Source organism: Ammodytes marinus, assembly GCF_949987685.1.
Source record: "Ammodytes marinus genome assembly, chromosome: 3".
Classification (NCBI taxonomy): Eukaryota; Metazoa; Chordata; class Actinopteri; order Uranoscopiformes; family Ammodytidae; genus Ammodytes; species Ammodytes marinus.
In genome coordinates this window covers 17,578,302-17,590,867 of record NC_137232.1, presented here as the reverse complement: position 1 = coordinate 17,590,867, position 12,566 = coordinate 17,578,302, and the positions used below count along the sequence as shown (strand labels likewise).

General features: G+C 44.0%; 1 protein-coding gene across 1 annotated transcript in view; it reads left to right on the top strand.

The window, feature by feature from the left end:
- Positions 1–12,494, top strand: part of robo1 (roundabout, axon guidance receptor, homolog 1) — a 174,601-nt gene extending 162,107 nt beyond the window's left edge. The window contains exons 20-29 of the mRNA XM_080024764.1: positions 1,019–1,035; positions 1,914–2,264; positions 3,050–3,166; positions 4,347–4,491; positions 4,801–5,031; positions 5,710–6,203; positions 6,410–6,601; positions 9,748–10,020; positions 10,490–10,680; positions 11,210–12,494. Of these exons, the coding sequence (XP_079880890.1) occupies positions 1,019–1,035; positions 1,914–2,264; positions 3,050–3,166; positions 4,347–4,491; positions 4,801–5,031; positions 5,710–6,203; positions 6,410–6,601; positions 9,748–10,020; positions 10,490–10,680; positions 11,210–11,224 (2,026 nt within the window). The 3' untranslated portion in view covers positions 11,225–12,494. The remainder of the gene's footprint in view (positions 1–1,018; positions 1,036–1,913; positions 2,265–3,049; positions 3,167–4,346; positions 4,492–4,800; positions 5,032–5,709; positions 6,204–6,409; positions 6,602–9,747; positions 10,021–10,489; positions 10,681–11,209) is intronic.
- Positions 12,495–12,566: the final 72 nt, after the last annotated feature.

The window sequence follows — 12,566 nt, the reverse complement described above, 5'->3', positions numbered from 1 at the left end:
TCATGGAACACCACCAGATGGCCTTTTAGTTTATTCAGCCCGGTACAGCATAAACAACCGGGAGCAAATTTGGCCTCCGAATCTTATACACTATTACTGTACAATAAACACGAATGTACACACACACACACACACACACACACACACACACACACACACACACACACATCTACACACACAGTGTGACCTATCTGAAATGAGAAAAAAATAGTAAAACTTGCAGCCAAAAACTACAGCTTGGATGACACAGGACTAATTCATTTTTAGCTATGACTCAAGTTTTAAACAACCCGGTCCTCGGAAACTTGGACCGCAATGAAATGCTTTATGTTCTAAATTATGCACTTTGGGACCATGCCTTTAAAGTCAGTCCATAACTCCTATCCAGCTGTTTGGCCAAATATCCATTCGGCCATGCAAGAGTTTTTCCTTACTTCAAACCTTTTGCCAGTGAGGATTAATAATTCATTTTATTAGACTTAATAGTCATCAAGTGCAGTTTTTTTTCTCTCTTTTTGCTAATCACCCTTCTAACTCTACCTTTAACACGGTGTGAGATGTTGAACAGGGAATCACAGGCCAAAGGCAGACCTCACTCTTTTTCGCATGACACCCTCTCTGTATGATACTAAGGAGCTTGCCAGACGCATGCTTTTGTGTGTGTGCCAAACCCAAAAAACTCTGCGAACATTACAAGGATCACTGACTAGGTGACAGAGCAAAATAAATGGGAGTTAATGTCTCTTTATCTCAGCCATAGGGGCGCTTTCACAACGTCAAGCCTTTCAAGTGTCGAGCTGTGTTGTGCTGCTGAAATGTGAGGCGCATGGCACGAGCAGCATGCAGCACCTATGGCCGTCCTCGGTATTTACTGCAAGGCTGGCTCTCAGATCTGCTGGAGGATTTGAATATTTTATGAGCCAGGGAAAATTGGATCTGTCAGTGGAGCTGTGCTTTTACTGCGCCGCCTCATTCCGGCTCTTTGATACCGGCATGTCTTTCTGTCCCTCTCAATGAGCAAAGACGCTCCGCACTGTCAGATGAAAACGGAACAGAGATGACACCCACACTGAGTCATGGGTGAGGACTGAGCCAGAAGGTGTTATACCACCTGTGTCACTCGCCTAAAGTAGCTCATCATTTGGCAGAAGAAATGTGAGACTCCAAAACAGAAATAAAAAATGTCCCGCTGGTGGGCACTGAGATCTTTCAAAAGCCTAAAATTACGGGGGCACCCTTAGCTCAGTTGGTAGGGCGTCCCCCCCCCCCATGGGCCTCGGCCAGCAGTGGACCCGGGTTCGATTCCAGCCCGCGGTCGTTCTCTGCATGTCACTCCCCTCTCTGCCCCATTTCAACTCTGTCTCTACACTATCAATAAAAGCATAAAAATGCAAAAAAAAATAATTATATATAAAAAGAAAAAGAAAAAAATTAAAGGTGTAGTCAGCAATTCTGGAGTGTGCCTTTTGACTAAAACACTTTTTGTCAATATCAGTGAATATCTCCTCACGATCCGATACACGTCAGTACTGTCTTTGTGCTGAAAAAAACAGATGTTAATACGTAGCCTAGGTTCTGTAAACTGGTATGCTAACGAACATTATGTAAACAAGGGGGACCCAGCGTAGCTAGCAACATGCCAGTTTACAAAGCCTAGGCTGTGTTTTAACAGGTCGCGGATCCTGAGGAGATATTCACAGATTTTGACACAAAAGTACTCCACCTTTAATATATAATTGTATTCTGCTTTCCTCAAAATGAACGCTCTCAGCTCTGCAGTAGATCCTATGATACCCCATATCGTTACATAGCTTTTCCCGAAAACTGGGCACCGCTACTGCTCAGCTGATCGGCAGTAGACTTAAAAAAATATTGACTAAAAAACAAAAATACCCCTCCCTCATGTTCTCCAGCCGACTGCATCGCCAATTATAACAACCAGATGGAAAACAAGCAGCAGAACCTCATGGTGCCCGAGTCAGGGGTCTACGGAGACGTGGACTTGTCCAACAAGATCAACGAGATGAAGACCTTTAACAGCCCCAACCTGAAAGAGGGACGCTTTGTGGGTCCGGGGGGCCAGCCTACGCCTTACGCCACCACCCAACTCATCCAGTCGGCCATCATGCAGGGAGGGGGAGGACACGGAGAGGTGAATGACAAACAATGCTGGAAGCCCACCTCGGCCCACCACCAACAGCAGAAGCAGGAAATGGCCTCCCAGCTGCAGTACAACATCATGGAGCAAAACAAGCTCAACAAGGGTGAGTGTGGAATATCCAGCAGCCATTGGTTTAACAGAGGTCAACTTCCGAAAGCCATGATCTTCCACCACTTGATTTTTTCCCCCCTCTCTTCTCTGCGGGGCTCTTTCATCATCACTGTTTAAGGCCTGTAGAAGAGTTTCATACGCATATTGTTTTCCTGGGTTCGGTCTCCCTTCCTATTCAGTCAACACAAGCTTCATCATCACTCTTTCTTTCTTTCTTTCTTTCTGCTTATGTCTGTATGGCATTTCATGTTAACCCCTCCTCATGAAATCATGTTTAGTCTCTTCCGCTTAATGTGGGTGTCGGACGGTAACCGGGTCGTCTTTTTGTGATGAAGGCAAAGCAGGTGTGAGGGGTTTATCTTTGGTGTCAGATTTCTTAAGGGAAAGACAAAGATAACTCATGAGTCTCTTTATTTGCTTTGAACGAAGCTATCATCACCGCTTGTAGTACCTAGTACCTACAGAAAGGATCCACATCTGGTGCAAGATTTTTTGGCAGGCATTGCATGTGTTTCACATACTCACCTGAAAATGATCAAGCATGAACCTGCATGCCTCTTCGTGTCATGTGTTAACATACTGTATGTGAAGTGTAATATCATGTCATGGTATATATCAGTTCCATCATGCAGTGGTTTTGTACTATAGAGAAATGAATGTCATTCATTTTACTTGTTCACTAAGAAGTGGTCGGTCTACTTTTAAAGTTTTTGAGTTGGCAATATGTCTGCCTGGGGCCCCCCACTAACCATACACTGCATTCTCCCCCACCATCAGACCGCTACAGAGGAGGAGACAGCCCAATGCCAGCCACCATCCCCTACAACCAGACCCACGACAGCCACACCGGAGGCTCCTACAACAGCTCAGACAGAGGCAGCAGTAGCACCTCCGGTAAAAATGAATGTGGAATAAAGGACAATAGTGGTCCTGGGGAAGGGCAGTCAGAGGTTATGAAAATCAAAATATCCCAAAGGCTCTTTGTCTTTCTTTAGGCCGTTTGGAGAGTATTGTTTTTGTGCTCCTTTTTTAATTTAATTGACAGATTATTTTTCTCAGCTTATTATTATTGTTGTGAACCATGTAATCACACACATTTGAAAATCCCAATTTTTGCTCAGAAGCAATACATTACGTCAAGACCCTTTATAAATGATCCTCTAAAACAGTTCTATGATTAATTACAGCCCATCTTGAATTGACATGAAAAGAGAGATGCCTAAAGAAAGTGGATAATTGGTGAATATAAAGAGAAAAGGAAATTGACAACGACGCCCTGGAACAAAAGACATGAGCACTTGCCAGGCATTCATCTGTTCCTTTTGTTTTTCTGGGTGCAATGTCATCCAAGGGATGTTCAAAGCAAATTACCGTAGATACAATTATATATTTTTTCTATCCTTTCTGGGTTTTTTTTGTTTTGTTTTGCTGCTTTGTTTGCCCTTGCGTTGCTTCCGTTAATTGGCTTACTACTTAAATTCGAGTATGGAGCAGCCCCAATTTCATCAGGGCCTCAATGTCTGTCTGTGGACAAGGACAAATGATAACACATTGCAGACGGCATGCAACACTGCCACCTTAATGCCATGTATCCATTCTGATATTGCATTTGAAGTTCAAGCCATTAAGGAGAAGCCTTTAATGCTCTCTGCACCTCACAGCTCATTGGTTCACAATTCTAATAGTTTGGTATTAATTGGGCTCCCTTTCTGCATTTTTCCTCCTTACATTTTTTTCTCTCTTGGTACCGGGTAATAGCCTATTGCTGCAGGGAATTTGCTGTTTTTTATAGTATTTCCCATCATTTAATGATGGAGGGATGTGTGTGCACACTTGCATAAAGTGGAACATTGCATTAGCCTTTGCACTCTCATATGTAAAAATGATATTTTCTTTGTCAGGCAGTCTTGTTAAAACATTTTATCGGCTGTCGATTCCTCACTCGTTACCTTGCGATTCCTTCAATATAAATAATTGATGTGTTTTTCAGAGATAGAGTGAATAGAAGTCTACGTGTCTGTGTAGTTGTCTTGTGACTGACAGAGTGTTTCCTCCCACCATTTATTTCGAGCAGGGAGTCAGGGTCAGAAGAAGGGAGTGCGCACCCCCAAACTACCCAAACAGAGCACAATGAATTGGGCTGACCTGCTGCCCCCTCCGCCTGCAAACCCACCCCCAAGTCGGAGCACAGAAGACTACTCCCTATCCATGCAAGAAAGGTGGGACATGTCTGAGACAAACAGACACAAAGACACAGACAATATGACAGGCCCACACACACACACACTGTATTTAAATACCATTTCATTTATCCTGCCTTTTTTCTCCTGTTACTCACATTCATTGCAAGCATTTGCCCCCAAGGGTTTTTCTATCTATTAGCGCTAGACTCATGTCAAACCTTTGATAGAAGGGTGACATGAATATTTAGAGCATGTTTTTCTGGCTTCAGTATATAACAACATTTGTGGTTTTTTTGTGAGTGATATGAATGTAATGAGGTATGTTTTTTTCTTTCTGTTTGGCAGCTGTGACCCAGACATGCAGTGCCCCATGCCCCCCTCCCACATGTACCTGCAGCCGGATGAGTTGGAGGAGGAAGAAGAGATGGAGAGAGGGCCCACTCCTCCTATCCGAGGGGCAGCCTCTTCCCCCGCTGCTGTATCGTACAGCCACCAGTCCACAGCCACTCTCACCCCCTCACCACAGGAGGAGATGCAGCCCATGCTTCAGGATGCACCTGACAGCCACGAACGCAGGTAAACAGTCTACTAGGATATGTGTAATAATTACCAATGCATATATGAATTATACATTTATTTCTCTAAAGACTAACAGTGAAACAGGATGTCCCAACTACGTGAAATTCACAAGTGTGTGCCATGTTTCATTAACTCCATATTCTGTGTATGTGCTATCCGAAAAGAAATTTGATTGATTTCTTACCTTCAGGGGGGCCATTTGTTTCAGGTCATTTAAATACAGCGTAAAACAAAAACACAGCTTGCAGCAATTTGAAAGTAGTTTGTAATACATAATACATCACAGTCTAAATTTGGTATTTAATTTGTTTTTGTCAAAGGGATATTGTTCTTTGGTAGTCTAGCTGTCTGTGAGTAAAACAAAGGAAACAATGAACTTCAAAGAGAAGCCATTAAAAAAAAAGAAAGAAAATAGCAACTATCAGATTCACATCATTTTTGAGCAACATACATAGCCGTAAACTTAAATGTCGAGTTGATTGTACCTGAGGAAATAATCAGCATTAATGTACAATTAACGAGAATTACATTCATGTGTAACTAAAACATGCTAAATCAGCAGTATGGTCCCATGATGATTGGCTGGTGTATTCCACAAACCTTTCCTTCATAATTGATCCAAAATATTCCGAATTTGACGGGCTACTGATACTCTTTGTCTATCCCCTGTTGCAGGCGCCATACGGTGAGCCCCCCCACCCCTTCGAGGCCCCTCTCTCCACACACGTATGGATACATCAGCAGCCCGTTGGACACTGACGGTATGGAAGAGGAGGATGATATATTGGAGGAAGAGGAGGAGGAGGAGGGGGACGAGACAGACGCGGAGGTGGCCAAGATGCACTACCACCACACGCACCCCCACACACACCCCCACCATCCCCAGATGCACCCGCGAAGGTTGCTGCTACGAGGGCTGGAACAGACGCCCGCCTCCAGCATGGGAGACCTGGAGAGCTCGGTGACCGGCTCCATGATCAACGGCTGGGGCTCGGCTTCCGAAGAGGATAATGTCTCTTCGGGGAGGTCAAGTGCCGTCAGCTCGTCGGACGGATCCTTCTTCACCGACGCTGACTTTGCTCAGGCGGTGGCTGCAGCAGCAGAGTATTCAGGTGTACGGGTGGCCAAATACCCCAACACACAGGGCCACGAAGCCGGTGGAGCTTCAGGTAAAAAAAAAAATTAAATTAAGAGAAGAAGTTTACAGAATGAAACCATTCAATTATAACCATTTTGATTAAATGGGTGTGAATGATTGGTCAAAGTACAACAGAGCATGTATCAGGTTATATGGTTGGTCACATCCACATGAAAAGTTAGTACGAGACATTTTAAGAATGGTATAAGAAAACCTTTTACGATTTTGTTTTCTCAGCACGAAAATACCAAATAAACCCGTCAGGCCACCGTCCTGGCAGCCCCGTGTCTACAGACGGTAGCATGAGTATGGCAGCGGTGCACAGGAGGCCTCCCAAGAAGCAGAAACAGCATTCTGCAGCAGCTCCTCCTGTAGCCCATCCTGCTGGTCATCCAGGCAACCAGGGGCGACGTGAAGTCTATAATGAAGGTATACCTATGATTACATTACATACAACTATAAAAACATTTGAAATAGTTTAAACAATGTTGAAAATGAAATAATTATTGTAAAGAAATCATCACAGCTCAATGTACATCATTTGTGTGTGTGTTCCTGGGAGGGGGGTATAATAGCTAAGGTTACTTAGAGGTTGACTTGTTTTTCTCTGCTGGAGGACAGACAAACAGCAAACAACAAAAACAACTGTATGATTAAATCTAGAAATTAGATTTGTTGCAGTGGACCTCCAATTCAGGCATGGAGTTTCATTGTAAGAGGAACATCACAATTTAAACTGCAATTATAGTGTTGGTCTGACGGTTGCCAACTATCAAAATTATTTCAGAAACTAAGTTGCCAGGTATGTACATAATTTGCTGTATGAGGTATAAATGTCTCAACACAGCCGACACAGACTGATAGAGAGATAGACATGTAGCAGCAGTAGCTGTATCTCACAAGCACACAGATGGTCAGTTTGTCCCTCTATTCCCTCTACAGATATGGAAGGGAAAAGTGCAGTTTGCTTTGATGTGGTGTCCGTAAATGACTGAGTATGGGTGTGCTGCGGGCCAGAGTTTTAATCGCCCTCTCTCGTGTGTTCATGCACATGCATACATGGCATCACTCCTAATCTGTGACTGTGCTGAACAGATCGGGCGAGTGGTGGGCCAGAGTCCAGGGCCATGTTGTTGGGTAGGATTGGAAGGGGAGGGGACTGTCTCAAGGGAGCACTGCCCAGCTTGGCTATGCTGACACTGGGATGTCTCTCCACTCTAGCCACTAATGAAATTGATCCAGGTGCTCTGGCTCATACTGAAGTGCTACCTTTCACGTTGCAGGGGCCTTAACGTAAACATAACTGGGGGGTAAATTCCGGAGCAGCTGTACAGAAACGGAAACGCTTTAAACTAGTTAAATAAAACAGCAATGGACTTTTTACCATATCAATCTTTCTACCGTTGGAAATCCACTATTCCCTCGCCTCTTTGATCTTGTGGAAAGAATCATTTATTTAGATGCATCTGTGAGTGTGTGCACACGTTCACTCACTCGGCTGTGTACAGTATATGTGCTGTCCCCGGGCTGGCTCTCCTCTTAGTGTCAGGTGTCCTTGAGTGTTGGAAGCACTTGGCAGGGAGATTTAATATCCAGCTCACTTGGAGCCAGACCAGCTATATCACTGCAGAAAATCCACCACCCCCCCTCTCCAACCCTCCAGCAGAACCTCCGCCTCCTGCCTTCATCCTTATAGCCTGGCTCTTTCCCCATCCGCTGCCCCTCCCTTTGGAGTGATCTCTCCATCCCTCTCTCCACTCTCTCCTCATCTCCCTCTCTCCTCTTCTCCCTCTCTCCGCTCTCCTCTCCTTCGTCTTTGTTTGAGCAGCGAGGGGGCGGACTGACAGCTCCGCAGCTCTGTCTGTCCATCAGCCCTCCTGCTGATTGCATTTGATCTGAATGGATTGTTTTTCATTTGGAGGTTATTGCCTCCTCTGCCCCCCCCCTTTCTGTCTCCTCTTCAACCCCCCTTATACGTACTCAGTCTGTGGCCGGGAAGACTGCTGCTGAGGTGATAGGTTGAGGGAAGGTGATTTCATGAAATTTAAAAGGGACGGGCAGAAAAGACAAAAAGAAAACTCTGAGCATGTTTGCTACGCACATAAAACGCTGTAATGTGTATTTCTATCATGTGTTTTTATGTCTCTCTTCCTTTTCCGACTGAGCCAAGTATCCAGGAAGCATCAGTATAAATACACATAAATACAATCAGTTGTAAACCTGCAAGGGAAGGAACCCCACTATGCCCGAGAAGCTTCCCTTCCCTTCCCATCCCCACCCCTTACCCCTCTTTGACCTACTCAATTCACTCTTGTTTGCACTGTGGATGTGGAAAACACCCAAGTTGTATTCCCCCCATGATTCATTTTGCGTTTGACTCTAATGCCTTTGTCTACCTCCTCTCTGAACTTAACCATTTCCTGTCTGTTTTGATCTGTCTCTGCCTCGTCTGCTTAATTAAGCGCCGGGACCTGCGATACGCCCTCCCCGGGAACAAATCCCGGGGACACTTTTTCCAACCTGCAGCTTCTGTCCTCCACAATATTTCCTCATAAATCTAAACGGGCGCTCTTGCTCTTTCTTCCCCGCGTAGCCAGCTATATCTCACCGACTGTGGCATTGATCGGACTCTGAGGCTGAGGCAGGGACTCAGGAGGCAAGAGAGATATTAAAAAACTGCAGACGCCTCTCCCCTCTGCTGTATGATATTGACTCGCTCCCCTTTTGTATTCAGAAGGAGGAGTGGGTGGAGGTGGAGGATAATCAGAAGAGTGTACCGAAGCTGCCCTCGTTCCACCGACGAAACACAGCGAAGACATCATCTGTCCCATTAGCCTTTCGTGTGTGTATAAAACAGAAAAGGAAGTAAAACCTTTGATTCCCCTACAAAGTCCAGGCTTTTTACAATCTTAAAAGAGTCGTAAGGTAGCCTTGCGGGCTAGGTGTACGAATCGACATTTGCTACCTTTATTAACTTTCTAATCCTGGGTGGATCATGGGGTCTTTGCAGCAGAGAAACCATCCTTCAGGTCGGGAGCTGATTCAGAAGATGAAAAGGCATCGATCGTCGGCATACGAGGATTTTCTCCCCGTGTTTTGTTTAGATGGCCGTGTGATGTGTGAGAGAGGCTAGGCGGCCCACTGGCTGGCCTGATATGAATAATGGCTCAAGGACAAGCAGCATTGATTCATCGACAGGGGGAAGTGGAGCAGGTCAAAGAGCCAGCTGCTGACCGTCACGCTCCCCTCTCTCTCTCTCTTTCCTCCTCCTCTCTTCTTGCCTCTTGCTCAAATCTCACAACCTCCTCTCCAGTGTCATCCCTTTCTGTTTACGGAGGACTTTCCGTTCAGGAAAAAAAGCCACATGCACAACTCTTGAGTGTATGTACACCCACTTTGCAGCTGTGTTTGTGTATCACCTAGCAGGTGTGAGACAACTGAGTGACGGATAAGATACACACGGCAGTTTCAAGAGTACACAGATCCTTGCTCCACAGCCGTGTGCGATTATCTAAACCCCATTTTATTGATGTGAGTGTTTAATGTGTTCTTTCTTCCTGTGTTTATCCTTTCAGATCTCCCTCCTCCGCCCCTCCCACCCCCAGCAGGGCTCAAGTCGCCCACACACCCGTCCAAGGCCCCCATGGAGGGCCGGGGAGTCATTTCCCCCAAAGCCGGCGATGGACGAGACAAGAGGGGAGGGACGGGCTACCGGCCCCGCGACGGCTCCGACACTAGAACCAGCTCGTCTGAGCGCAGAGAGGCTCAGGAGAGACAGAGGAGCGCTCACGGAGGGAAAGGGAATAAACATGAGGGTAGCATCGCCAACAAGGCACGCCAACACGCAGGTACGGCCACAGCAAATAACTTGTGAGGGAATCCTATACTTTAGGGGGGGTGGGGGGGGGGGGGATTACATTCATTCGTTCAACAGCTCATTGAGAGGGGACCTAACAAAACAATGCATAATAAAAACAACAACACAAAAGCAACCTTAATTAAAAACAACAACAAAGACAAGTATACACAAAGTAAAGGCCCACAACAAGCTGATGAAGAGCCCACACCATTGAAACATTTAAAAACATTGTTTAATAGCTTTCAGATACTAGAAAAGCTAGGAACATAATAACAAGGAAAGAGTGATGTGGAATGGCTGCAATTAAAATAGCGTAGTTGAAAGTACAATATACAGTAGTGATGTATTTAAAACAGTGGCAGGTAGAGATAACAATGTCTTATGATAAGATAAGACTTAAGATTACACAAAGTCTCAATTCCTCCTACAATTGTTTTTTTTTTCTTTTCTGTCCCAAGGTTCCGAGGACATCCTGCCCTATAGCCGACCACAGTTCCCCACAGTCAACAGCCCCAGAGATCCCAGCTCGTCCAGCTCCATGTCCTCTAGGGGCTCAGGGAGCCGGCGGAGAGGAGAGGGAGGCCGCAGGAACCCTGCAGACATGGGCCTCAACACCACCGGGGCCTTCCAAGGAGATGAAGAGCTGGAGGTACACACTGTCAGCAAGCACACACACACACACACACACTGACTGTCAATATTTGGGAGATTAGATCATACATTCATTCATGCAACCTTTATTTATACTCCAAAGATCATTTAGGGGTCACTTCCAATGATGTTGAGTCAAACAAAACACGGCAAAGCAAAAACAACAACACAAACACAATGTACAATGCAAATACATCGAATATACAACAAGCTGATGAAAAGAGCCAACGCCATTGAAACATTAGGACAGCGATGTAGAATAGCTGCAATGAACAATTATGTGGCTGAAAGTACAATATAGTTATTTTCAATATAGCTTACACTATAAGATATTATGTCTACATGTGTTAAAGGGTATACCCAAATATATGTCAGCTGATGGATTTTCTTTACATAAATATATAAGCCGACATAAAGATTTGTTAGATCTGCAATAGGCTAATATCAGCCTGTTTATCAGTGTAGTTCTAGCTGTGACAGATGGATGCTAACCAACATTGTTTGTTTTTGTATTTTTGTGTGCCCAGATGGTAGAAAGCTGAAGAACTGAGGAGGAAAAACGAGGAACTGTCCTGATTTGTTTCCCAAGAGCAGAGCACCATTGTTTGCTCTTACAATTTTAAATATCTCAGTATTTCACCATCGTCTTGGCTGCCATCATACTGTACATCAGTAGTGTTTCTTTACATCTGGAGAAAAAACAGACCAATGTTTTTTTTTTCTAACTTATCATTTTCTATGTCCATTTAAAAAAAAAAAAAGAGGAAAGAGCGTCTGAAGATAAAAGAATGGTGCATTCAAAACAAAAATACGCAGTAGTATATTTATGTTTATTTCCAATGCAATATGGAGTGAAATCCAACTCCAGACATTGACAAGACTCAGCTTGCCTGGACGAGAACTTTGGGAACCCATACAGTCAGATGTTACTGTAACGAAATAGCTGCAAGCCGAGAGGGGGTTGGACTGTCTGTAAATATACGTGTATACATGATGTTCTTTGGTTTTACCCATTGTGGTACCTCAAATTTGTCTTCCTTGTTTTATTTTGCAAATTCTAATTTTATTATGCCAGTAAATATAATTATTATTTTATCATTTCCATCCATGTTGTAAATTGCTATGTTATGTAGCTGCCCCAAGAAAGTGCCACTTTGGGATATTTTTTTTTCTTTCTTTTTATTGTTTTTTTTTGTAATGCACTGTTATGTTTCGTGTTGTCGTCAATGTTTGTCATTTGTTTTTACTTTGGTTTTAAAAGCACAATCACTAAACTTTATTTTAAACCATTCTATCTATTAACCTTTTTGTCTTACTGGAGGAAAACAGGTATGACATAAGAGTCTAGTTAATCCTGATGATGATGATGAAATGATGACGATAATGTAGGTAAAGGTTGCTGTTTACGAAGGCTGTGCTTGAAAGGAGACTCCTTGCGTTGATTGTCTCCCTCTCCAGTTCCGACGCTATAGCTCAAGTGATGAAAAAAGACAGTTGATGTGATTCATAGCTGCAATGTAAATATCTTTTCGCATTGACCATACACTCAGCTATTGCACATTAATCCAAATGGTTCTGTTGTCTACTAATGCACTTAAAAGAATGTCAAATACAGGAAATAAGAGTCACTTTGGGAATCTGGAGAGGTGGTAATTGGACAAGAAGAGTCTCTTTTCTTGACAAAGGCAGGGGTGATGGACCCCTGTTTTTTTTAAGGAGAAAGGGTGCTGTTGTTTATTCATCTGCAAACATTTGTTTCGTAAAGCAAAAAAAGTAAAAAGAAAAAAAAAGATGAATAAAAAGGTTCAAACTATACAATATCTTTTTGGTCATTTGTTAACACATTCTGCAAACATAAGGCTGGTCTAGTATATTGTGTTTTTC